This window comes from Chlorocebus sabaeus, chromosome 8 (genome assembly GCF_047675955.1).
Source record: "Chlorocebus sabaeus isolate Y175 chromosome 8, mChlSab1.0.hap1, whole genome shotgun sequence".
Taxonomy (NCBI): domain Eukaryota; kingdom Metazoa; phylum Chordata; class Mammalia; order Primates; family Cercopithecidae; genus Chlorocebus; species Chlorocebus sabaeus.
The window spans coordinates 128476727-128504633 of record NC_132911.1 but is presented as its reverse complement, the minus strand read 5'-3'; the positions used below and the strand labels follow the sequence as shown (position 1 = coordinate 128504633).

Below are 27907 nucleotides of genomic sequence, written 5' to 3'. Positions count from 1 at the left end.
GAAGGTGAAGTAAGCATGTCATAAAATCAACAGCAGGAACTGCCTGGGATGGGTACCCAGAGATTTAGGACCTCTTCTATATAGATTCATCTTTTTGGTTTTTTGGGTGCCAATCTTGTTTGGAAATCGTTTCTGGCCTGGTTTGGGTGTTTCTTTGTGAAAACCCTTTCCTATTTAGTTTTTGTGAAAACCCTTTACTATTTAGTCAAATTTTTTGGAACTTCTAGCTTGATGCTGTGAACCTTTATGTTCTGAAATTCCGCAGTTTGTAATGCTCCAAATCAAGAGAGGTCATTCCTAGGTCCTGGTTTGCATAGAAGGTAAGCCGAGTTTGGATTTTGCCTGGTTCAGCCATCACCCAGTTCTTACTAGAGTAACATATACTCATTCCTTAGTATTTATGGAGCATCAGTGGTGTTTCAGGCACCAAACGTGGCATAATGATTTCAGCAAGTAAACACGTAGGATTTCCCATTAAATTTGCATTTCAGACATACTAAAAGATTTTTCACTGTTTAAGTATGTTCCCTGCGTGCTGTGTGTTCTCAGTTGCCGACCTCTTGCCCTTTGAACTCTTCTTTTGCACCTCAGTCACAGGGAAAAGGAAAAAAGCTAAAATGATGTCTGTCGATTTGGCTAGTTCACTTAAGGCTGTTAAAATGCTTGGAGGGTGAAAAGGATGAAACTATTGATTCATTAGATGCTTTATCTCCAATTTTCATCTCGGCTTTTTCCATCTTTGCAGGCATGGGCGGCGATAGCTGGCAAGATTCCTTCTCTAGTGAGACCATTTAGATGTTCGAATTGAGTATGGACAAATGAGGTCATTTTGAGTTCCCCATTACTTCTTGGAATTGCCTTCAGGACACTTACCCCCAAAACCCACACCTCTGCAAAAACAAAAAAATACCTCACCCCAAACCAAACCAAAGCCAAAGGACAGATTTAGCTGCCTAGGACGTCAGACAAGAATTTTTGGGGGCCGTTTAAAGGGAACTAACCGATGCCGTGAGCAGTTTAACTCAGATTTGGAGATAGCACTGCTGATATGGCCTTATTTAGTAGCAAACAGGAGAGGCAAATGAAGTTAAGGAGTAAATTAATTGACTGAGCATTAAGGAAGCCCATTGTCATGATTGCTGAGGTTCTCCCTTGAATTAGCAATAGACTGCAGGTTTCATCTGAGTATGAGCCACCAAGGCAAATCAGAAACAACCAACCAACTAAAAACTTAAAAGTAGCAATTCCCAGCACAGAATCCACTCCAGAGCAGCCCCTGTCTCAGCACCTGGAAGGCCTAGGCTTCGGGCTCTGTCATCTCGCCTGCTTCCTGATTTGGTTGGAGGTGACAGTGTTTTTACCCGCTGAGCAAATGTGAGGGTTTGGGTTGTTTAAGATTTTCTGGGAGCTGGGCATGGTGGCTCACCTGTAATCCCAGCACTTTGTGGTACTGAGGTGGCAGGATTGCTTAGGGCCGGGAGTGCGAGACCAGTCTGGAGAACAGTGAGACCCTGTCTCTACAAAAACTTAAAATAAAATGAAAAAATAAAAGATGCTGTGGGGTGCCACTGGGCACATAGTAGGTGCTCAGTATTCACTGCATGCGGTGAGCGGGGGCAGAAAGGGACTTGGTGGGAACCTACTGTGTGCTGTGCCTTGTGTTAAGAACTTGCTGCGCATGATTTCATGTCATCCTCACATCCACCCCACTTAACAGATGAGAACAGTAAGGCTTGGAGGGATTCAGTAACTTATCTAAGGCCATGGGGAGGTGGAACTGGTAGTCAGACCTTAGCCTGTTTGACCCTAACATTGGAGTTCTTTAGAGCATGCCTAAGGCAGGCAGGGGGGTGTGGATTTAGTCCTAGCAAACAGCCCTTTACTTGCCTGAGTCCCATGGGAGGCTCAAGGAAGGAATCAAGGTCTCATCTCTGTGTCTGTAGCACAGAGCCCGCCCGGAGGTGTGAGCCTGCATTGAGAGACCTCCAGGTGTGTGGTGGGGTGGGCAGCTCCAGTTTGGCTGTCACCTTTGTGGAAATTGTTTCATTTATGACATGTCCACACATTGTGGCTTCCTTCCCTCTCCCACTTACCAACTTCTCCGTTAGACAACTTGGCATCCTCTGTTGCTCATAGTTCTCCCCCCATGAGCACAGGGCAGAGAAGCTTTTGGGCCAGGCTTAGGCATGTCACCCTCGATGCCTGGACTTGTCCCCTCATGAGGCCCATGGAGTCTTCTGGTGACTGGCCATAGGTCTGGGGAGTCCCTAGGTCCCTGAGGCTAGGTGACTCTGAAAGCCTGGCAACCACCTCCCAGTCTCATAATCATACAAATTAACTAAGTTCACCTGAAGTTCAGGTGACTCCTGAAACAGTACTCCTTTACCTTGAACTCTTGTTGTGTCCAGCCCCGGACCTCTCTTGTTAAAGAGCTTTCTGTGTTTAATCATATGCTGGTGGCCCTCCCGTTTGGGTTGAGTCGGTAGGGCCCTTGCATATCTGTGTTTGGAGAAGTGGATGGGCTCATCAACAAAACTCCTTCCTGTGCTGCCTCTTGGCGTATCTGGCCTTGGTCATAGGTTCTAAGTGGTTTTTCTTTTTCTGTCTAGTGTAAGTGGGTGAAAAAAAAAATCAATTGAGTTGAGTGCCTTTTGAACTGTGTGTCTTTTTATTTGCTTGCTTTCTCTCAAAGCAGTAGAAAGTTTCAGCTCACTCAGCACCAGCAGCTTCCTGGGCATGGAGGTGGGCAGTAGGTTTAGCCTGGGTTTCCTCTGCTGCCTACCACGTGACGGGGGCTCCAAGGGCCGCGGGAGTGGGTCTCACCAGAAGATGAGGTTCTAGGCAGGTGTACCTCATTTGGCAGCATGCGTGTGGTTATGGAGCAGGGTCCGTTGGGTTCCCTGGGAGCTTGGAGATGCTGCTGCCTGGGCCAGGGCTCTGATTAGTGCCCTGGGGTACATTCACGACATTAAGATTTTGAAAAGCACCCCAGGTAATTCTAGTGATGGCCAATGTTGAGAATCATCAAGCTGTGTAAGTCTTCCCTCAAAGCCTTTTCTGGTCGGGCGAGGTGCCTCACATCTGTAATCCCATCACTCTGGGAGGCTGAGGTGGGTGGATCACCTGAGATCAGGAGTTTGAGACCAGCCTGGCCGCCATGGTGAAACCCTGTCTCTGCAAAAAATACAAAAATTAGCCGGGCGTGATTATGCACGCCTGTAGTCCCAGCTACTCAGTAGGCTGAAGCAGGATAATTGCTTGAACCCAGAAGGTAGAGGTTGCAGTGCGCCAAGATCATGCCACTGGACTCCAGCCTGGGTGACAGAGTGAGACTCGGTCTTAAAAAAAAAAAAAAGCCTTAATCTTACCCAAATCTGAATATAGAAGTACCTTTAGGTAGTTGCACACCAATGTGAATATACTTAGCACTACTGCATTGTGATGCTTAAAGATGGTCAAGATGGTACAATTTATGTGTATTTTACCACAATTAAAAATAAAAATTAAGCCGGGTGCGGTGGCTCACTCCTGTAATCCCAGAACTTTGGGAGGCCAAGGTGGGCAGATCACGAGGTCAAAAGATCAAGACCATCCTGGCCAACATGGTGAAATCCCGTCTCTACTAAAAACGCAAAAGTCAGCTGGGCATGGTGGTGCACACCTGTAGTCCCAGCTACTCGGGAGGCTGTGGCAGAAGAATCGCTTGAGCCTGGGAGGTGGAGGTTGCAGTGAGCTGAGATCACGCCACCGCACTCCAGCCTGGTGACAGAACGAGACTCTGTCTCAAAAAAATAAAAAATTAAAAAAATTAAAAAACCTTAGAGTTAAATGTTAAAGTAAATAAACTGAAACATAAAAATAAGCCACAAAGGATCTTTAGAATACTTTGCTGTGATTTATTGATTCTGTCCAATGTGATTTTTTTGCGATGATGGAAATTGTCAAATACATGAGCCACTAGCCACATGTGACTATTGAGTACATGAAGTGCGCCTAGTGCAGTCAAGGAATTAACTTTATTTTTAGTCACTTTTCATTTGTTTAAACTTAAATAGCCATATATGGCTAGTGGCTACCGTACTGAACAGTTGCAGATCTATAACATACCGTCTAGATAATTATAGTGTGCCTGCTTTGCAACACAGCTTTCTGACTATCTTCTACCTTCTGCTGGCTACGACACTGCCCCTAAACCCCTCCGTAGAAATTCTGGAGCTAGAGTTGACCTTGAAGTTAAAGGAATCTGATTCAAATCCCGTGGGCAAGTTATCTAATCTCTCTGAGCCTTGGTTTCCTCTTCCGTAAAATGGGTCTAATGAACCTGAAAGAGCTGTTGGAGGATTCTGAAATGAAACATTGCTTGTGAAGGTTTTCACACATTGCCTGGCGAACGTACACTCAAATGTTAGAAGCGGTTACTATTGTGTCTTGTAGATTTGGGAATGAGGTATTTTGAAGTCTTAAAATCAGTGGAGTAATTATCTCCACCACTTCTTAGGACAGACACTGCCCCACTCTAAATACGGAGCTGTATTTAGAGCTTGCAGTGAAGTTGCAGGAAATGGAGAAGTTTGAGTTTTTTTCTTGCTAAGTAAATCGCCCCCGAGTTCATTATGAAGGTCAACTGGCCCAGCAGGACCTATTTGCATTCTCTATTTGCAAACCCTACTGTTTATCAGGGAAGGAGAGGGTGGGGTACCTGGCTAGGACATTTGTAACTCAGATACATTGAGGCCCGGGGGAGGGAAGTTGCTTTATTAGGGTCATCGTTTCCCATCTACGTCCTTTGAGTTTCCTCCTTTTTCTGGGGCAACCGCCAGAAGTGGCCATCCTGCACCTCTAGTCTGCCCTACAGCAGCAGCTTCCCAAGTCTTGGCCGCATCTGGGTTCTTCTCGTGGGCTGAATGTGGCAGTCCTGCCTTAACCTTTTGTGTGAGGACCCCTGTGATTTGGCCCCAGCTGAGTGGCCCGCTGTGTGTCCAGCACTCCCCAACTCGGACTCCCAGGCTTCCTTGAACACAGCCTGTGCTCCTCTCTCTTGCTGTTTGTCCTGTCCTGTCTCTGTCATTGCTGCCTATTGAAATCTTTCTCATCTTTCAAGGCCCCATCAGTGACCTTATTCTCTGGTGCCTCCTTTTCCCTCAAAGCTAGATAACCCTAAAGCCATTTTGTACATTCTGTGTGACATTCTACCTAGTATTGATTATATCCTACCTTAAAAAGTGGTTGTACTTGGGCCTTGAAGTCTGGCTCTAGCACTTCCTAGCTCTATTGCTTTGAGCAAGTTACTCAAGTTTACTGAGCCTTGATTTTCTTACCTGTAAAATGGGAGAAGAGGTGAATAATCTTTCCCTCTTAAAGTTGTTGAGTATTAAATAAAGTAAAAGTCGAGGGCTTGGCATGAAATAAGTGCTAAATAAATGCTCGTATCTATTTGAGCTACCCTAGTAGTTCCTGGCAGAGCCTCCTGCTGCTAGTGGCACTCAGATGTTTCAAAGAATAGAAGCAACCTATGTCTTCACTTTGATAGTGCAGTAGACGCAAGTGCAGTGCTTTTCAACATTCAACATGTAAGTAATTTGAGAGAACACAGTACATGTATTCGTCTAATACGGTGGCAATACCTACTGTGTGCTGAGGCTGCCGGGGGGTGGAGGAACACCTGTGGACAGTATAGACACAGTCATTGCCCTGAAGTGCTCAGTCTAGGAGAGAGGCAGGCAGGTAATTAGAGTTCAGCATAATCTGCACCACCATAGAGATCAGCCTAAGATTGTGTGGGGGCCCTGGGGAGGGCCTCTGATTCCCATTTAGGGTGGGAGTACAGAGTCCAGGAAGGCTTTTGATCTGGGTGACACCCTCGCTCAGAACTGAGTTTTATTTTGGTTGTTTAAAAAGCATTTATATGCAAACCAGGCACTATGCTAAGTGCTTGACACAAACTTATTTAATCTTCCAACCACCCAGCAAGGTAGTCTTAGTAACTATTATAATTCCCATTTTACAGGTGGGGAAACTGAGGTGCTGAGCGGTTAAGCCATTTGCCCATGTCATACAGCTAGTGAGAGGCACAGCTGGGAGTTAGTTGGCAGTCTGGCTCCGGGGTCTGTGCGCCTCTCCACCAGACTGGTCTCTCGCTCTTGCAGCCTAGCAGTTTCGATTCTGTAAGAGGTGTATTTCATTCATCTCCTTGATTACTCTGTTTGTACCATTAGGACTCAGAATGAGACAGATAAAACACACAAAAATCTAGGCTCGCCTCTGAGCTTCTTCCAGAAGTTCAAGGGGTCTCCCTCTAATTAGGAGGAATATGCCCTGGCCATGGACATGAAGTTGTTGGGCTGGGCCAGTGCAGTTTTTGGAGCAGCTGGGCTGTGAGACCAAAGTGTGCAGTAGGATTGTCCAAGGTGGCAGCCACACGACACATGTTTGTTTTGCTGGAGAAGCCCCTCTGTCGAGGGTCGCCCCGGTAACCGCTCTGCACCCCGAGTGATTGAGTGCAAAGGAGGAAGCGGGCAGATATTTGCAGTAGGAGGCTGGAAGAGCTCGGGGATTAGTTCCCAGGGAGACCTCCCTTCTGAGGCTGGACTCCTCCTGCAGCCGAGCACGCAGCCATTAAGGAAGTCTTTGAGTTTGGTTTAATGGCTCCTCTTTGTTTTGAAGTGGCTGTTTACTGAACCTTCAAAGCCAGCTCCACAGCAGGATGTGATGGAGGGCCTGAATAATTGGATGAGGCACCCCAATAGGAAGCAGGGAGCGGGGAGCAGAGCCAGGAGTAGCTGACAGCCAAGCCCTCTGTCTGAGCCTCCGCTGGAGGGACTGAGGTCGTCCTGCAAACAGAAGTTGACCTGAAGCAGGGGTCCCCTGGAACCTGGCCTCTTTGATGTTATGCTGGCCTTAATTAGGAACACCCTAATTAAGTCACTGAGGAGGAAGCTTTTTTCTAAAAAAAAAAAAAAATTAGCAAATGTTTTGAGAGCATTTCATGAGGGATTTACTTCTCAAAGATTATGTAAGTAATGTATTAATGGAAGAAAAACTAGAAACTTCAGTTAAGTAAAAAATAAGTCACCCGCAAGCGCTTGATAAGAAAGTGGGTTATGTTCACATTCACAAGAGCTCGCACATTTTCAGCAAAGGGTCAGGGAGCCCCAACGCTGTGTTAGAAACTTCTTTCTTCACTTAGTGGCCTGGTGTCCTTGCTTTTCCGTGTGTGTCGTGGTTAGCAGTGTCAGTGTTAATGGCTGTATGGTGTTGCACTGCTTTGTATGTCTCTAATTAATTCATCTGGCCAAAACATATTTGAGAAGTTACTAGTACCAGGTTCTGAGTGCTGGGAGATAGCAGCAAACACAATGGACACAAATCCCTGCCCTCCTGGAACTTACGTTCTAGTGGAGTGAGGTGCAGGTGAAGCAGACACACGGAATAAGTCAATTCTCTTGTATAGTAGAAGGATTATATGCAGTGGGGAAAAAGCACTGTTGCTGTTTTTATTTTTTATTTTTATTTTTATATATGTTTTTTGAGATGGAGTCTTGCTCTGTCCCCCAGGCCGGAGTGTGCAGTGGTGCAATCTTGGCTCCCTGCAACCTCTGCCTCCCAGGTTCAAGTGATTCTCCTGCCTCAGCCTCCCAAGTAGCTAGGACTATAGGCATGCACCACCACACCTGGCTATTTTCTTTTGTATTTTTAGTGAAGACGGGGTTTCACCATGTTGGCCAGGCTGGTCTTGAACTCCTGATCTCAAGTGATCTGCCCGCCTTGGCCTCACAAAGTGCTGGGATTACAGGTGTGAGCCACCGTGCCCAGCCTGTTGCTGTTTTTAAGTAGAGTGGTTAGGGTGGGCCTCGCAGAGAAGGTGACGTTAGAGCAACAACTTAAGAACTGTGAAGATGTGGGCAGGGAATGGGGGCGGTGTTCAGGGAAAGGGAAGAGAGCATGCGCAGAAGCCCTGAGGTAGAAGCCAGTAGCTCCCTCGTTTGTGTTTAGGGTGCGTCCAGTTTTTTTTTTTTTGTTTTTTTTTTTTTTGTTTTTTGTTTTTTTTTTTTTTTACTAATTATAGGTAACCCTACAACAAGTACATCCTTGTGACTAGACATTGATTTACATCAGTGATTTCCCCTGAAGGACTTTTTATCCTTGGTCAAAATGTGTGTTTTTTTCAAGACTTTTGAAACCCATTACCCAAAGCCTACCAAAAAGCCTGTGTCAGTTCCCATTTCCCTTGTGTGAGGGTGGTGAGCCCGTGAATTACGTCTGAAGGAGCTAGATGTGAACGCTAGGACCTAGCTGACACCCCTGCTTCCAAAGGCACAAAGGGACCTGTGGCATCTTACCTAGTGCAGTGTTTCTCAAATCTTGCTGTGTGTAATTTTTAGCAAGCAAAAGTGTCCCTGGAGAATGGGTTAAAATGCAGATTCCCTGGCTCCATCCCAAGAGACTTTTTGTTGATCTGGGGTGGAGCTTAGAATCTGCAGTGTTAGCAGACACTTCAGGTCATTCTCTGGTAGGTCTTGGTGGGATTGCACCAGGAGTAGGTGGAAGTGCAGTGGCTCCTGGGCCACCTGAACCACTGAGAGCTTCCTCTGCAGCTCCTGAAGTATGTAGGAAGCTATCTCCTGCCCATGTGTCCCCACCCTTAACTCCACCACAGATGTACCTGGAATGTGATCAGGCAGACGAAATGAGTTCTGTGCCTAGACAGATCATGATCTCGACTTCCTTTCATTTGCTAATTCTGTCTTTTGCAGGGATTGCTTCCTCTTTCTTTCATTTCTCTTTGCCCAGAAAATTCCCATTTATCCTTTGAGACTGAGGTGAGGCATTGCCTCGCTCTGGGAACCACACTGTCCAGCACTTTATAACTCGAGTATGCTGCCCTTGGGGCTTTGGGATCTGCAGTTCCACATCAGCTTTACTGACAGTCTGAGTTCCTCAACGCTCTGGTCTCTTTCTCTGTTCGGCCTACCCCTCACTCAGTGCCTGCGCATAGTAGGTGCCCATTTGTGGCCCGGTCAGGGTGACTGGCCCTGGACATTGAATCATCAAAGCAGAGTTGAGTTCTACTTACTAGTCACCCTTCTAAGCACTTGTCTTTTTCCCTATCATCCTATAATCATCATTTGAGGCAAGGACTGCCATCAGCATCCTTTACAGATGAAGACAGGGTGGCACCAGATGATGCAGTCGCTTGCCCAGGGTCACCCAGTGAGCACATCTGAAGTTCGCAGCTGACTCTGGAGTCATGCTCTTAACCACCAGGCCGCACAAGGCCTTTCAGGCTCTAGAATATGGCTATACCTCAGTGTCCTGTCTCCAGGCAAGAAAAATGACATTCAATGGAAAGACACTTAAAAAAAAAATGGCTATAGAAATGACAAACACAGTTATCACTGTGACACTGGTGGCCTCTGACTCTTTACTGGCCACGAGGGCATCGTTCCTAGTAGCCTGGGGTGGGAGTTGAGGTCACAGAGGAGGTGCTATCTGTCTCTTGTTCCAAAGGGGAAATCTGCTTCATGGAAAATTGCAGAGCACACTAAGTGTGTACAGCGCACCAAGGCCAGTGCCTGCCCCAGGGTGGATGTGACAAGTTCATCATGCTGCCCTTGGCTGGGGAGAGGTCTCAGTTTAAAAGGGAAGATGGACTAAAAAAAGTAAGGAAAAGAAAACAAATTCAACAACAACAAAAATAAAAAAAAGAAGAAGAAAAAGAGAAAAAAACAAAAAAATAAAGAGAAAAAGAAAAGAGCAAAAAAAAAAAAAAAAAAAAAAGGAATATGGAATGAATACAGAGGTGTGTGTGTATTTAGGGGAGCAAAACCTCAAACATGATCCTCTCTAGGGTACAAGGTGTTTGCGTGTCTGTTCAAGGTATTGGAGAGATTGGCCCCAAGAGGAACTAATCCCTAAAATGCAGAAGCAGTTTTGGAGTTGGGTGGAGGCGGGTCAGAGCGGGCACTTCCAGGAAAAAGAAATGGGTGAGTGTAAATGGAGCAACATGAAGTCATGCTCAGAAGGTCTAACATTTCATAGGGTGTGCAAGCCTCTAGGTGTTTTGCCAGGTTCAATATCTAAGGTGGACATTTATGGATAGGAATAAACACATGGAACAATAGCTTTGGCCTCTACCTAGTATTGATTATATCCTACCTTAAAAAGTGGTTGTACTTGGGCCTTGAAGCCTGGCTGTAGTACTTCCTAGCTCTATTGGAGGATAGGAGGCCAAAGGTTAGAGGGTAGATACTTACTATTCTGGGGAGGATTAAAGGTATACAAATACTAGGTAAAAGCAGCCAGCCCCTGTATTAGGTGGTTAAATATTGAGTTCCCAGGTTTCCAGATGTGGAGAGTCAGTCAGTCTTAGTTAAACCCATTATACCATTTTATTTTAAAAAGAACTGGGCAGGCTGGGAGTGGTGGCTCACGCTTGTAATCAATCTTCTGGAGGCCGAGGCAGGTGGATCACTTGAGGTCAGGAGTTTAGGACCACCCTGTCCAACATGGTGAAACCCCATCTCTACTAAAAATACAAAAAAATTAGCTGAACATGATGGCACATTCCTGTAGTCCCAGCTACGCAGAGGCTGGGGCAGGAGGATCACTTGAATCCGAGAGGCGGAGGTTGCAGTGAGCCAAGACAGCACCACTGTTCTCCAGCCTGGGTGACATAGCAAGACTCCATCTCAGAACATAAAATATAAAATAAAATAAACAACTGTGTAAACTTAGGATCAATTAATGCAGTTAACCAGGCGTGAGGGCAAACCCTTCCCTGACCTCGGGCAAATTACTTAACTTTTTCTGTGCCCGATTTTCCTATGGTTAGTAGGGAAGTGTTAAATGCCTGCTTTACCAGCCGCCCTTTCAGTGGTGTTGTGAAAGACCTCTGTACTCTCGAATACAGCATACATGGGAGGCGGTGCCTTCTGTGCCCATCATGACGTCAGTTTGGATTCCCACATGGCAGGTTTTCACCTTTGAAAACTTGGCCATACAAATGTCAGGTGGCTGGTGATGCAGGCGGTAACTTACCATAAACCTCTTCCTCTCTCTTTTGATGGGAGGAACTATCTGAAATAATAAAGGAAATGTCATGGCAGTAATGGCCATGGCTCTCACTTGTAATCTCAACATGTTGGGAGGCCAAGGCAGGCAGATTGCTTGAATCCAGGAGTTCGAGACCAGCCTGGGCAACATGGCGAAACCCATCTCTACTAAAAATACAAAAATTAGTCGGGTATGGTAGTGTTTGCCTGTTGTCCCAGCTACTTGGGGGACTGAGGCAGGAGGATCGCTTGGGCCTGGGAAGTCGAGGCTGCAGTGAGCTGATATTGTGCTACTGCACTCCAGCCTTGGTGACAAAGTGAGACCCTGTCTCAAAACAAAAAAACAGGCCAGCTTCAGTGGCTCATGCCTGTAATCCCAGCTCTTTGAGAGGCTGAGGTGGGCAGATCTTCTGAGGTCAGGAGTTCGAGACCAGCCTGGCCAACATAGCAAAACCCTGTCTCTACTAAAAATACAAAAAATAGCCAGATGTGGTGGTGCATGCCTATAATCCCAGCTATTTGGGAGGGTGAGGCAGGAGAATCTCTTGAACCCCATAGTCGGAGGTTGCAGTGAGCTGATATCACACCACTGCACTTCCAGCCTGAGTGACAGAGCGAGACTCTGTCTCAAACGCAAAATTGGGGAATGAGTTGAATTTAGGGGATGAAAAAGAAGAAGGATTCTGTTTTTCAAGAAATGTGGAGCATGGAACACATGCATACATTTTACAGTGGTTAAAAAATAGAACCAAAAGCCTAGCTGTGGTTGTAGAGCACCCTGAGGTAGCGATACCCTAAGGGGTGCCATTGACGTGGGGTGGCCTTTGCTGTCCAATAGAACTTTCTGCAGTGATAGAGATGTTCTGTGTCTGTGCTGTCCAGTATGGTAGCCACTAGCCACTGCAGAGCACTTGAGGTATGGCTAGTGGGCTGAACAACTGAATTTTACATTTTATTTAATCATACTTTTTTTTATTTTTTTTGAGACGGAGTCTCGCTCTGTTGCCCAGGCTGGAGTGCAGTGGTCTGATCTCAGCTCACTGCAAGCTCCGCCTCCCGGGTTCACGCCATTCTCCTGCCTCAGCCTCCTAAGTAGCTGGGACTACAGGTGCCCGCCACCGCGCCTGTCTAGTTTTTTTGTATTTTTTAGTAGAAACGGGGTTTCACCGTGTTAGTCAGGATGGTCTTGATCTCCTAACCTCGTGATCCACCCGTCTCGGCCTCCCAAAGTGCTGGGATTACAGGCGTGAGCCACTGCGCCCGGCCTAATCATACTTTAAATAACCTCATGTAGAGCTCCCCTGTTGGACAGCTCAGGATACAGAAAGGAATGCTTCCTGGTGGAGAACTTAAGAAATAAAATGACTTGGAAGATACGGTTGACATATTTGTTTGGTTCTTTTTATTTTAAGTGGAGACACCCAGATGTCAGAAAACAGCTTGATATCCTTGATTTGTTTGGTTAGGGTGTTAATAGTTACAAGTGGAGAAGTTTGCGAGGGGAGATGGACGGATGGATGGAGGGAGCACCTTTTGTGGTTCAGTCTTCCTTTTCATAGGCATGTTTATTGCTCGTGTGCTTGGGCAAGTGGGTGAGGGTGGGCGGGCGAGGAAGCAACCATTGATTATCCCCAAGGCTGTCATCCGCTTGATGGACAGGGATAATTAGTGGATTAGGCAAGCCCCAATCAGAGAATAAAAGCCCAGGAATGGTATTTATGATGGATGGGCTTACCCAGTGCCTTTCATCTGAGGATCTTAGGAGCCCTTCATCTCGCAGGATTGGGTGGGGAAGGGTGGTTTTGGGGACAAAGCTATGACAGGCATTCGTGGGCCCTTTCTGTCATCCCACACGCCCACTTCTGGAAGCTGAGTGGATTCCTGCCTTATGCTTAAAGAAGCAGGGAGGCCAGAGCCACTGCTGCATAGGTCAGAAGGTGCCAGCCTCCTCTGGAAGCTGCGTAAAGCAGCTTCAGGGTAACCTGAAGGCTAAGCTCATCCAGGGTATACCCAGCGGAAGAAGAGGAAGGATGCTGTTGGCTACGTTCCTCACACTCGCCCTGCTGAGCTCTCTGCAGACCTGGGAAGGGGTCATGGTGGCAGGGGTGGCTGTGGCAGCTGGAGATTTAAGAGCCCCTCCCAGATTGACTCTATTGATCTCCTGGTAGAAGAAGATCAGTTTGTGTGTTCACAGAAAACCAAGATGGGATAAAATGATCCATAATCATACCATAGGTGCCAACAGCTGTGAACCTCTCCGTGCGTTTCTACCAGGCATTTTTCTACCCAAGACATTTCTCTTTGTTGTATGTTTTGTGTTTTCTTTCTTTCTTTTTTTTTTTTCCTGAAACAGCCTCGTTCTGTCGCCTAGGCTGGAGTGCAGTGGCGTGATCTCAGCTCATTGTAACCTCTGCCTCCTGGGCTTTAGCGATTTTCATGCCTTAGCCTCCTGAGTAACTGGGATTACAGAGGTGTGCCACCATGCCGCACTAATTTTTTGTATTTTTAGTAGAGATGGGGTTTTGCCATGTTCCCCAAGCTGGTCTCGAACTCCTGAGCTCGGGTGATCCATCTGCCTCAGCCTTCCAAAGTGCTAGGAGTACAGGAGTGAGGCACTGTGCCCAGCCTCGTGCTTTCTTTTTTATGTGGTTGGGGGTCCTGACCGTTTCTAGGGTGACATTACAATCCCTCTGGGCCATCTGCAGTTGTAATCAGGTGCCATGTGTGCAGGGCACCCTTGTCCTCTTCTGTTCTACCTTGTCTGGGCTCCTAAAGGACCCACATATAAAACACGACCCAACCTGCTGTCTAAGCCACTCTTTGCAGCCCTGGGACTGGGCTGGCCTGGGCTGGAGGAGGCTGACTCTGTTCATGTGGTTACTTGCACTTCCCAGAATCAGGGAACACTTGGGCTGCAAAGTCAGATCTGGCATCCAGTTGCAACCTGGAGCTCTCTGCTCCAACCTCTCTGGGCGTCAGTTTCCTCAGCTCTAAAATAACAGCAGCACCTGCCGGCCTGGGCTGCTGTGAGGGTGCAGTGAGAATGCAGGTCAAGTTGGGCTTCTTAGAGAGTGGTCTGTGGACCAGGAGCAGCAGCACCTCTCAGATTAAACGGCCCCGCCTCGACCAAGCAAATCAGAACCTGCCTGTCTGCAAGCTCCCCAGGTGATGGATTTGTAAATTACAGCTTGGGAAGGGCCAATATATATACCTGGCGCCTGGCAACTCTTTAGAAAGTGGTGATGCTTCATGATGATGGTGATGACAGTGATGCTTGTCAAGGTGAACAGAGATACTTGGGAAGTTACCTGGCTGGTTATATACCCCACGGCTTGATTTCTCAGCCAGATCCACTGGTGAACCAGCCTCTGTCTGGCACCTTTTGGGCAGAACAAAGGCCTTTGAGCTGGAACCCCACTCTCTAGAGCCTCTGCCCTTCTGGTTCCTACTTGACTCTCCCCTGAACTGAATTCCTCCTCCTCACGTGAGTCCTCCCTAGCTCTGTGGCTCCTCCAAGTTGTCCTTTCTCTGGCAGCCACAGTTCCCAGCCTCTCTCTGTTCCTTGTGTGGCCATGTGGTGTCGAATTTCCTCAGCTGTCCTGGTGGGGCTGGGCTGGGAGAGGCAGTTGCTGCATTATTTATGGAGCACTGGTCACCAGCCGTGCCGATGAGTTACACACAGTTATTCTCTGCACCGTGTGTGGGATGCCGTCCTGGGCCTCTGTTTAATACAAAACAAAACGAAGCCAAACAACCATAAGCAGAATGGCTGTTGGCCGACTGCTGTGCCTTGCTTGTGTCAGGCAAATGGCCTGCCGTGGGTCCTGGCTCTAGGGAAAGTGGAGGAAGAGGAGGAAGATGAGGAGAGGCACTCGGGGGTGTCTCCCAAGCTCCACTTTGAGGGTGGGGTGGGGAGGCCAACTTGTGGATTTGTTTAGGTGGCCACCAAACTCCTCAGTTGAAGGACATTTAGGAGGCCTTTTTTCCTAAAAACTAAGAAAGTGACTTCATTATTTTCCTCTTTCCCCCAGGAACCAGAGTGATGCCAGCTATGTGACCGTTAGCCAGGTTCTCCCATCACGTGGCTGGTCTGGAATTTATGTCACTCACTGAATGAAGGCCACCCTGGTCTTCCTTGGCTGTGCCAAGACCCCACCCTGGGTCTTGTCCTGGAAGGCTGCCCTTGCCCACCTGGGCCACTTTGCCCATGTTCTGCCTGGAGGAGTGGCCAGCATAAATGTGCCACTCCAGTGTCCCTTGGAGAGAGCTGGTCGGTGTCCCCTGCCTCCTTTTGTGTCAGCTGCACCCGGTACCAGAAGTACTTTTCCTTCCTCCCTTCATTTCTCTGTCCTTGTCCCACAGTCCAGAGGGGAAGCCCTTAGGCTCATAGACAGCAAGCTGTATGATGTGATAAGTTGGGGAGCAGGCGCAGCTAACGCAGAGGGTAGGTGGGAAGGGGGTGTGTCGGAGAATGTTCCAGAAGAGGTGTCATAGCTGGGTAGTGATGGCTGAATAGGAGTTTTCAAGATTGCTGAATCCCCCTGGAGGTTTGAAGAGAAGCAGCCACAGGGTGTGGTGTGTGTGGGGAGTGTGGGTGAGATCATGCATTCAGGGAAGCCCCATCTCTCACCCAAGGAAGTGAGACTGCCATGCAGTTTGATGGAGGGAGTCCCCTTTATATACTTGTAAACAAACTGGCTTTCTCTTACGTCTCTTTAATAGGGGCCTTTTCCTTTCTTAGAACCCAGCATAATCTGAGTTGTGTTTTCAACCAACGCACTGCCAAGGGCTCCAGAAACTCCCTGCTCTCCTCTCTGAAGACATTCAGGGGGCTCCTGGAGGAGGAGCATCTTCTCGTTTTGCCTCATGACTTTGGACTTGGCAGAAGCCGGGGTGCAGTGGGAGTTTTGTTTTCTTTGATTTGGGTCTGTCTGGATCGTTGTGAAGCCTTTGTGTGTTCTCGGGTGAAATCCACAGCGGGGTCTGTGTTGAATCGTTTTCGCGGCTCTGGAAGTGCATTCTGAGGAATTTCCTCAAATGTGGACAGAGCTCAGCCAGCAACCTCAGGAATGAACTTTCTGGGGACTTCTTGGTCGGTGGATGCAGATGCAAAAACCAAGGACAGTTGGGGAATTGCTTCCTGAAAGGCTCTAACAGCTTCCAGTGTCTCGGGTTGTGGGTTTCTTTCGAAACTTGAGCATGGTCTTCTTTGTGTAGTCTTGCTGTCCAAAAGGCAGGACTTTGTCTCTGCTGCCTTTCAGTTTTTCTACAGTTACCTCCTTCCTCTTTTCTTACTTCCACTAAGCTTGAATTATTATAGTAAAACTGCTCTCAGGTGGGTAGAAACTTCTTTTTTCCTTGAAAGAAACTTACAAAAATATCTGGAACAACCCAACATCACCTTGCCTTTACATGTTAATAACATTTACTCACTTTTTTTTTTTCATTTCTCAACAAGGAGGTTTTTGTCTTCCGTTCTTAGAGGTTGATTTTTTTCTTTTTTTAGAATCTATTAAATTATATATTGCCTAAAACAGGTGGGCCTGACTTTCTCTGATAGACTGTCAAGTATCATTAAGTCAGGAACAAGCTGCTTTGGGCAACCTTCTGGCTGGGTGGGTGTTCGTAGGCAGGGAGCTGTTAGCTGTACCCCTCGACTAGAAAGGTGACCCCCCCTTTTGTTGCTAATTTGGTAAGACTGAAGTGATGCTCCAGGTGGGGGCAGATAAGAAGTTTCTTCAGTGGTTTGAGTAGTCGTCTTTTTCAGGCACACTCACCTCGGGGTTGAGTACTCCACCCTGCCATTTGCTTAGCAGCAGCAGAGACATCGTCTGGCACTGAACACCCACCTGCCCTTGCCTTGGTCTGTTTCTGCCTAACCCTAATAGGGAGGTGCAGACGCTTCCCACATTGGCTGGTTCCACCCCGAGGACTCAGAAAGGGAGGTTCCAGTCTGGATGGACAGTCTGACTTAGAGAGACTTTACAGTTTGTCCCCCACATATCCTAAAGGAGATTACTCAGAGCCTATGGCCACTTGGATCCCTCATATCAAATGTTTTTTGAGCACTTCCGCTGTGCTGGGCACTGCACCGAACACTTTCTGTATATGACCTCATCCGTTCCTCATCCCAGCCCTGTGAAGACGTGACTTAAACCCACTCAGAGGTCAAATGACTTGCCCAGTGTCGCATAGCAAATGGGAGAGCTAGAGTTCAATCCAAAAGATTGGGCTTCTGTACTTGCATTCTTTATTCATCTCCTTCATTCTTTCAGTGTTCAGTAATTGGTGGTGTTGGTCATGGTGATGGAATTATTTGTTTTGGTTATCATCATTTTAAGGGAATGATCCCTGAGAGGTGAAATGATTTCCCCTAGTCCATGACTGGCAGGGCTGTGACTAGACCTCAGGACCCAGTGCTCCCTGCCCAGGCCACTGGCCCATTCTGCATGTTCTCAATGAACATGCCTCACCTTTTCCTTTGACTTTTTTACTTTGAGACAGGGTCTTGCTCTGTTGCCCAGGCTGGAGTACGGTGGCACAATCACAGCTCACTGCATCCTCGATCTTCTGGGCTCAAGCAATTCTCCCACCTCAGCCTCCTGAGTAGCTGGGACTACAGGCATGTGCCACAGCACCCAGCTAGGCTTTTTTTTTTTCTGTTAAGATGGAGTCTCGCTTTTTCGCCCAGGCCAGAGTGCAATGGTGTGATCTCGGCTCACTGCAACCCCTGCTTCCTGGGTTCAAGCAATTCTCTGCCTCAGCCTCCCGAGTAACTGGGATTACAGGTGCCTGCTAGCACACCCAGCTAATTTTTGTATTTTTAGTAGAGATGAGTTTCACCATCTTGGCCAGGCTGGTCTTGAACTCCTGACCTCCTGATCCACTTGCCTCAGCCTCCCAAAATGCTGGGATTACAGGCGTGAGCCACTGTGACTGGCCTGGGGTTTTTTTTTTTTTTTTTTTTTTTTTTTTTTTTTTAAAGAGATGGGGTCTCACCATGTTTTCCAGGCTGGTCTCGAACTCCTGGGCTCAAGTGATCCTCCTGCCTCGGCTTCCCAAAGTGCTAGGATTACAGGTGTGAGCCACTGCCCCAGCCCACCTTTTTCTTAAGAAATACTTTGATCATCTTAATAATACTTCTCCAGGGCTCCCTGAATGGGAGTGGTTGGTGTTTGAGAGAGGAGGGTCTGGCTCCCTGGTCCTTCTTCCTTGTGTAGCTGAGAGATGGTGGCACCTTTGCCTAGAAGTAGGTGAGCAGTGTTTCTGAATGTGCTGAGATTTCTCCGAAAGCTTTTTGTCATGTCTTGTGGCTCAGAAAGAGAAGGAATGGTCAGATGAAGCTGCTATTGGTTGCTTGAGCCTTTGTGTTCTTAGAGGTGCCAACTGCTGTCCCTCTGGACAGAGATCTCCAGTGGCCATCCTGAGGACTCTGATCTTGGCCCTTATCTCTTTAATTGGATGTAGGTGTACAAAGGGTGTTCTTATCTGGACTGGATTAAAAAAATGATACGTATGTTGGGTATCATAATTGGAGTTTCCACTATGTCTTAATGGGCCTTCAATGATAGCCTGAGCTCTCACAAGTTTTCATTTGACATAAGTTAATATACAGTTTTGCTCTTGGGTGAAAGTAACCCCCATGGGGATGGAGGCTATGTCGGTGGGTGGGGGGGGGGACAAGACCCTCACACAGGTGTTGGTTGACAGTAGTTGAGGTGTAGCTGCCAAAGGGCCTCTGCCAGGAGCCAGCCAGCCAGGATTCTTGCCCAGCTGTAACTTAGTTTTCCGTAGGGGTGAATTGCCACTTAGAGGAATAAATCCAGAAACCTGCACTTGGGCCAAGCAGGTCTCAAGTGCATGAAGGCAGAACTGATGGATGTAATCTAGCAGCATGTGTGAAACAGACTTTAGAGTTTAGGTGGATTGTAAATTCATGGTGCTGTTGTTGCCAGAACCTCTAATTTGATCTGAAGTTTTAAAAAATGTAGTGACTTTATTGTTTTCATTAAAATGATACATGACCCTTATAAAGAAAACTCACAAGACTCTAGCCATAAAGGAAAGTACAAAGGAGAAAGCAACACATTGGTCCAGATTTTAACTCCCAGAAGTAACCTGTTTTAATATTTTGTAGACAATTTTCCAGATATCTCTATGTACGTTTTCAGACAGAATTGACAGCTACAGAAGTATATAAATAGGCAATTCTATAACAAGGTGTTCCTTGTTATAATGAGTGCTATGCATGATCTTTTGAAAAAACATACTTGGTTGTACTTATTTAGCAGAAGAAAATGAAACTGAAGTGAAGCAATACTGTAATTGGTTCTTTACCACTTTCTTTAAATTGATTTCTCAGATATGCCTTAAAGCAGTGGTTCTTGACTGGGCGTGATTTTGTCCCCTAGGGGCCATCTGGCAATGTCTCATTTTTGATTGTCCCAAATAGGGGGTGGGGGAACACCGGCATCTAGTCAATGGAAGATAGGGATACTGCTAAACATCTTAAATGTGCAGGACAGCCCCCAAGACAAAGAATTTTCTGGCCCCAAATGTCCGTAGTGTTGAGGCTGAGAACCTGCTCTAAGGGTAAGGAAAAATGATGATTAATACCATTAGGAAGGTAAAACTGTTATGTTTTAGCTGGGTTGCAGTTTTAAACAGTTTTGATTGGGCTTCTGTAATGAAAGATGAGTTGATTAACCTCATTATAATTTCTTCCTCCTTTCCTTAACAAGAAAACCAAGAGGTGGCATATATTGTTTTTACCTTGTCAAGGTTCATAACATTTACACTCTATTCTGAAAACATAATCCCCAGTTGTTTAGTCTTAGTTTTGTTTTATTTTATTTTATTTTGTTTTTTGAGACAGAGTCTTGCTCTGTTGCCCAGGCTGGAGTGCAGTGGTGTGATCTCAGCTCACCGTAACCTCTGTCTCCCAGGCTCAAGTGATTCTCATGCCTCAGCCTCCTGAGTAGCTGGGACTACAGGCATGCACCGCCATGCCTGGCTTTGTATTTTTGGTAGAGACTAGGTTTCACCACGTTGGCCGGGCTGATCTCGATTTCCTGGCCTCAAGCGGTCCACCCACCTTGGCCTCCCAAAGTGTTGGAATTACAGCTGTAAGCCACAGCGCCCGGCCCTTAGTTCTGTACTTAAATGATCAATGCCATATACCACTTCTCAGCCCATTGTTTCACCTTTTCTGGGTTGATTTTGAGTCACCTCTTGGTTGGTGGGCTGTTTGATCTTGATATAAATTTAACATGTGTAGGAAGGGAGATGTCGGTCCCCGCTCTGCTTTGCCCTGTCGGACTTGCACCTGCAGATTTGAGTTTGTGTCTGTGCACCATACTTAGAGGAAGAGTAGAGAGACACGATGAGTGTTTCTGGGATGCTGTCGGGGTGTGAAGCAGGGTCCCGGGGAGAAATGGGGTTGGATGTGAAACTGAATTTTGAAAAGACTTCATGTGGAAGCAGGATTATTGATCTTAACTGAGGGCTCCCAGAAGGTTACAGCTAGAACTACATGAACATCAAGGACAGGGTGGCTGATAATGGGCTACCCTGGGAAGGTGATGAGTTCCCTGTTAGCTGAAGTGTGTTGGGGAACCACCTGTTGCTATGCTGTCCCTAGGTGTTGGGCTTAAGCCATCAGATGAGCTGCTGCATTAGGTAACTTTCCAACCTTGAGAGTCTGACAGTCTAATTAATGCTTTCTGTAACCACCTGTCCTGGGGAAGTGCCCTAATCACTCCGGTTCCCTCCTTTGTGCTGTTTGGGGCAAGGGGGAGAACAGCCAGGGCCATGTTGCATGAGCAGGTGGTTCAGGGTGGAGCCTTACATGTTCTGTACATCTTAAATTTGGATCCACCATCTAACAACTCAAAAGTGTATGTGTGAGGTTCTGCCAAACTAGTTCAGTTGATGTTTGTAGTATTTACAAGATTACAGGAACTGAGCACATTCTAAACTGATTCCTGAGCCAATACATGTATATAGAATCCAGGAAACATCGCAGACCTGCAAAGGAAGAGAACATACACAGATTGTTCCCTGCATGATTGGAATTGGGTGTTCTGTTAATGTAGTAATCAGATGTCTGTCGCAGTGTGACTTACTGATGTCTTTGATTTGTCGCAGGGGAGCTATCCAGTTTGGGAAGATTTCATAAACAAAGCAGGAAAGCTGCAGTCCCAGCTTCGGTAAGTAGAAGCATGTGTTCTACAGGAAAAGGGCAACATCCTCAGACAAGGATGGAGTGGGACGGACCAAAATGCAGATTGATTAGGGTTGATTCAGGAAGTGCTACAGATAGGGAAGCATGTGGTGGGTTCTGATTGGAGCATGATCACCTGTATCCGTATATCCTGGGCCCTGATTCCCATATGTAAAATGGGACTCATTCATGTCTGCTTTGCCTCCTTCCATAGGAATTTTGAGAGTCAAATGAGGTAGGTACTGTATGTAAGGTAGCAACAGGTAACATTTCTGTGTTGCTCGCTATGTGCCAGGCATTTGTTAACTTGTTTAAATCTCATAACCCCATGAGGTACATGCTATTATTATCCCCATTTTACTGATGAGGAAACTGAGGCACAGGAAAGTTAAATAACTTATCCATAGTCACATCACTAGTAAATGGCGGAGCAAGGATTTGGCTCTCTGGCTTGAGTCCATGTTCTCCTCCATTCTGCTTACTGCCTCTCCACATACAGAGTTTAAAACCTTGTGTTGGTTTTTTTTAACTCCACATTAGAATTTAAAACTGGTGTGGTGGCTTATGCCTGTAATCCCAGCACTTTGGGAGACTGAGGTAGGCGGGTCACGAGGTCAGGAGTTCGAGACCAGACTGGCCAACATGGCAAAACCCCGTCTCTACTAAAAATACAAAAATTAGCTGGGCATGGTGACGGGTGCATGTAATCCCAGCTACTTGGGAGGCTGAAGCAGGAAAATCGCTTGAACCTGGGAGGCGGAGGTTGCAGTGAACCGCGATCATGCCATTGCACTGCAGCCTGGGCGACAAGAGCAAGACTCCGTCTAAAATAAAATAAAATAAAATAACAAAATAAAATGAAACCTTGTGTTGACTATTGTATAATTCCATTTACATGAAATATCTATCAAAAGCATATCTATAGAGTGATGTCAATCAGTGGTTGCCTGAGGACAGGGTGAAGGAGGAGAGTGACAAGTGGGTAAGATGGATCTTTTGGGTTGGTGGAAATGTTCTATAATTGGATTGTGGTAATGGTTGTACAACTCCAAATTTACTAAAAATCATTGACTCATACCCTGAAAAAGGGTGTATTTTATGGTATGTCAATTATGCCTCCGTAAAGCTGCCTAAACAAGATCCAGTGCTGAGCTCTAAGGGGCTGTGATCGCCTAATCTCATGCTTGTTCACGTATCATGTGACATGAAATAGAAAATATGTCGGCATCTTCTTGTTAAAGCTCTACCCTTTTAAATCATTGTAGTGAAGGGATGCAGTTACACTTAGTGGGTGCTTCATGAAGGACAGGACATTTTAAAAAGGAATTATTTTGATGGTCCTGGTTCACGGCATTTAGGGGATGACATTGGCTGGTTTGGATGGAGGAAGATAAAGGTTCAGAGAGCAGGGCAAGCAGGGGTTTTCCAGGATAAATAGCCATATGGACAACAGAGAGGTGGGACAGGGGTGATGTGATGCTCTCGGGCCTTTGCCTGTGGACAGCAGGGGCCACTGCCCAGAGTGTTAGCCATAGGACTGGAGGGTCCATGGCGCCCTATAGACTAAAGAACTCAGGAAGGGTGGGTCTTTTTTCTTTTATTCCTTCAGTTTTGTTTGGGGCCTGGGATTTCCATCCATGAACTGGAGCCTCAGATGGACAGTGAACTTGGAATACCGCACCTTCCCCACTTGTCAAGTCCTGTACTTAAGCCCTGTTTAAGCGCTTGTAATTACTTTCTGCTGGATCAGATCCCACCTCCCCTGCTCAGGATTCAGGGCTCCTCACCTGAGTCCTTCACCAGCCTCACCTTATTTAGCTGTATCTACTCCCACCTTCATGTCTGCCATGATTACCATTTATTTTAGGTAACTTCATCTCCATCCTGTGGGAGGTCTCCTCCTGTAGTAATACAGTAAAACATTTCAATATATTTCCCTCTACTTTTTTAAGATTCAGCCTCATTTAACTGTCTGGCAGGCTTTCAGGGTAGACCAAGAAAATTGTTGTCTTCCCCTTTTGTCAGTAAGGATCTTGAAGCTTAAAGTAATGAATGGATCAGCTGTCTTAAACGTATAAAGTAAAATTTAAAGTAATCTTAACTTATCCCTATTGGTACAGGATACATTTTATATTATTAAACAATATTTTGTCCTGAAGGCAGGGACCATTTCTTTATTATTTTGTTAAACTAATAGTACAGGACTGAGAGCAATATAGAGGCCTCATGCACATGGTTTAATTTTGTGTATTAGAGAAAGGATGAAGTTTAGATTGCAGAAGAGGCATAGAAGCCTTGGTATATTTAAGCTGAATCACTCCTCTGTGTTTCTGTTGGTTACAAGTTTGCTCTGCCCCATCAGAGAGGGCCAAGATGTCTTGTGACTATGTCAGACAGTGAAATATGACTGCCGTTTAAAAGCCTCGAAATTGATCACCATCCTAATTTTCAGTGGAGCCCTGGTGACCGTGTAATACACAAGACGCCTCTACAGCTGGTTCATTAAATTTGGATGATTGGCATTGAGTTGGATGAGAATAAATCCAGCCATTGTGTCAGATATTAATTGTAAATCAGAACCAGCTATTTATAAATCCCAAGATGTTTGATAAAGCTAATTTTTCCAGGGTTTGTGTTTGATGTCAACTCTTTAAAAAATATGCTTCAGAGTGGTTTTGTGTATGTGTATGTCATTATTTTTAAAAATGTTGAGCAGAATGTTTTCTTGCTCTACTGGAAAATAACAGGCCTCATTCTGAAGTTTGGCTCTAAGGGACTGTTGCCTAGATTTTCCCAGGATCTACTTCCAGCACCTTCCAGGAACCTTTTGTTTCAAAGCTACTGTTGCTGATGTTTAAAGGCCATTCCTTTCCCTTTTTCTTTCTTTTTTCTTTTTATTTTTGAGAGAGGGTATTGCTGTGTCACCTAGGCTGGAGTACAGTAGTGCAGCCATGGCTCATTGCACCCTTGACCTCCTGGGCTCAAGTGGTCATCCCGCCTCAGCCTCCTGAGTAGCTGGGACTACAGACATGCACCACTGTGCCCAGCTAATTTAAAAACACTTTTTTTTTTTTTTTGTAGAGATGGAGTCTTAGTATGTTGCCCAGGCTGGTCTTAAACTCCTGAGCTCAAGTGATCCTCCCACCTCAGCTTTCCAAAGTGCTGGGATTACAGGCATGAGCCACTACAGCTGGTTTCATTTTTCTCTATTTTGAAATCTTCCCTTTCAAGTCCTTATTGTTATTCTTCCTTCAGCAACTTTGCATCCTTAGGAACACTCAGTAAAGACTGGAGTTATATAAGAAATACTTGAAAACTAACAGTTACAAGTTTGATTGTAAAGTCCTTGAATTCTAGTTCTGGGACTTGTTTGTGTGGAAGCCATGGCCCTGGCTTGGAGTGTTGACTACACTGAATGGTGCCTTAGGTCATGACTCTTGGAACCAGTAGACCACAGAGGCCTCAGAGCATCTTGTGTCCAAAAAAATATGAAGAGCTCAGAATAATTTCTAGGACATAAATGACTATAGTACCTTCTCCCCATTCTCAACTTGTAGGAATTTGGCAGATTCGGTTGAAACAGTAGTATCTCACTTTCATTATAACCAGGATCTAGGGAGAAAAGTCACACTGCCAGGATCTTGTTTTATAGTGAGTCAAGCCTAAGCCTGTGAGTCATGAGGCTGGGATACTTGGCCCAGCTCTGGTATGAACTAGGGCCGTGTTTGTGGCCTTGTATTTGTGGCCTCCGTTTTCCTATTCCTAAAAACGAACTGTTTGAACTACATGATCTGTCTCCCAGATTCCTTCCCCCAACTGATGTGCATATGTATATATTGCTTTCCTACTCCAAAATTAATTTCACCTCTGCCACTTCTATTTTTTAAGGTTTTATTTTTTCTTTTAGGTAGAAATGCCTCTGTTTTCCTCCTGTAGACATTTTTGCCTGGTGATAGGTTTTTTTGTTTGTTTGTTTGTTTGTTTTTTTGAGACAGAGTCTTGCTCTGTCACCTAGACTGGAGTGCAGTGTCGTGATCTTGGCTCACTGCAACCTCTGCCTCCTGGGCTCAAGTGATTCTCCTGCCTCAGCCTCCCAAGTAGCTGGGATTATAGGTGCATGCCACCATGCCTGGCTAATTTTTTGCATTTTTGGTAGACACTGAGTTTCACCGTCTTGGCTAGGTTGGTCTCGAACTCCTGATCTCAAGTGATCCACCTGCCTCAGCCTCCCAAAGTGCTGGGAATACAGGGGTGAGCCACCACGCCTGGCCCTGGTAATGGTTTTATACAGTCAGATGAAATGGAATGGGAAGGACTACTAGCGTTTAGCACCAAATGAACTGGATATTATTCGAGTGAAGTACTTGGGAAAAAGTGGGTTCAACAAGCCAATGGTTGTCCATGCTCAGTTGAGTTATTTCTGGAGGAAGGTTACATGTACTCCTTAGCAGAGGTTTTAGGCCTTGAGCAGTAATGAATTTGCTAGGGAGAGACATTCCTCATGCTTTTGTTATCTGTTTGCATTTTAGGACAACAGTAGTAGCAGCAGCTGCCTTCTTGGACGCCTTTCAGAAAGTGGCTGACATGGCCACCAACACACGTGGTAAGCAGATGGAGGCTGACTCCCAGCGTTAACTGCATTCAGCACGTGGTTTCTTTCCCTTGGGTGGCTGCACAAGAAGATGCAGCTTAAGTTATCAGAGCTGAGCTGACTCGTATTTTCCCATTTTTTAAAACTCTGTGGGATTCCACATATTAGAAGTTGCAACTAGTTTTCTGGATAATAAAGCACATGTGAAGAAGAATGAAAAAGGAAGAAAGTGAACCACCGTTTCTGCACGAGTTGGCTTGATGGATTTTTTAATCACTTTAATGACGCGCTGGTTGTGGAACCTTGAGCTATGCCTTTGGTTGCAATTTGCGTTTTCCTCCTTACATGGGTTTTCCTTGTTTGCTCGTGGAATGGGAAGCAGTATGAATGATTGGATAGACCATTTTTCTGAGTTTCCATAAAATGAGGAACCCTTTTAAAATAAGGATCTCGTTGTGTTGTATCTATTTATGTGTCCCTCACATTTGACTGCAAACCTGTTGAGATAGAGACTATGATTTACTCGCGTCTGAAACCCCAAAACATAGTGCCTAGAGCATAGGAGATGTTTAAAGTATGTTTATTAAATCAATGAAAAAAATTTAATGGCTTCAGCAAGTACTGAATCATATAAAGGTTATTTATAACATGTGAAAAGTATAAAAAGAAAATGAATGCCCATATGCCGGACTGTCTTTAGAAATGCAACATTATGGTTGCGTACAGTGGCTCATGCCTGTAATCCCAGCACTTTGAGAGGCCGAGGCAAGAGATCCAAGGTAGATCACTTGAGGTCAGGAGTTCGAGACTAACCTGGCCAACATGGCGAAACCCCATCTCTACTAAAAATACAAAAATTAGCACTCCAGCCTGGGCAACAGTTAGACTCTGTCTGAAAAGAAAAGAAAAGAAAAGAAATGCATGCAACATGACCAGTAACAGACTGTTCCCCTATTCAAAGGGAGGAGGGTGCTTTCCTTTTCCTTGTAATGCAGCTACTCTCTCCTGCCTCTTACTTTGCGTTGTCTTTCTGGGTCTCCTTGTTGCACTGGCAGCTATAGGCCTGTTCTTTTCATTGTCGTGGTGACATTGGTAAATTTGGGTTGTAGGAGCAAGTGTTGGGGACTGCTCCCAGGCACATGAAAGTTTCTCCGAACCACCTGATGGATACCTTCAGTGCAGTGATACTCATTTATCACAGGTGCTTAATTAAATATTTGAATGAATTTGCAGCAAGAACGCTTCTCATTCATTGAACAAACTCCTTTTATTTCAGGCACTGTCATGGGACCACAAAAAGCAATATGACTCTCCTTGTCCTGGAGGGGCTTACAATTGAGTGGGGAAAATGAGATGTATAAATAAAGAATTTCAGCATAGAAATAATATGTTTGGTATGGTAATAGTTGTAGAACAAAGTGCTAGGGGAATATAGAAGAGTGAGCAATTCACTCAGGGAGTTAACAGGGTTTTACAACGTTCCCTTGGAGAATGCAGCAGAGAAATTAGAACCATGGTTTCCTCATCCAGTATGTCAACTTGGTGTGGATCTTATCCAGTATCTTTTTAAAAGTCCTTTAACAAAATTCCATAGCTTATGTGTGTCTGTTATAGAAACTTGAGAAAATACAGCTGTAAAGAAGAACTTAATATGCAAACCATTGCAGGGTTAATAGTATTGCATTTTATATTTTCTTCTAGTTCAGCAGTGTCTGGAACTGGACTTGCCAGCCATATTGATATCTTTCTGTAATAGCCATTAGAATAGGTTTTTTTTTTTTCCAGCAGAATCTCGCTCTGCCTCTCAGGCTAAAATGCAGGGGTGCAGTCTTGGCTCACTGCAACCTCCACCTCCCCAGATTCCAGCAATTCTCCTGCCTCGACCTCCTGTGTAGCTGGGATTATAGGCATGTGCCACCATGCCCAACTAATTTTTGTATTTTTAGTAGAGATGGGGTTTCACCATGTTAGCCAGGCTAGTCTCCAATTCCTGACTTCAAGTGATCTGCCCACCTCGGCCTCCCATAGTGCTGGGATTACAGG

General features: G+C 45.8%; 1 protein-coding gene across 4 annotated transcripts in view; it reads left to right on the top strand.

Moving 5' to 3' along the window:
* The window catches only part of MTSS1 (MTSS I-BAR domain containing 1), a 183274-nt gene that overhangs the window by 5029 nt on the left and 150338 nt on the right, over positions 1 to 27907 (top strand). For all 4 annotated transcript variants that reach the window (XM_038000164.2, XM_008001506.3, XM_008001508.3 and 1 more), the window contains exons 2-3: positions 21198 to 21259; positions 25803 to 25876. In XM_038000164.2, coding sequence (XP_037856092.1) covers positions 21198 to 21259; positions 25803 to 25876 — 136 coding nt within the window. The remainder of the gene's footprint in view (positions 1 to 21197; positions 21260 to 25802; positions 25877 to 27907) is intronic.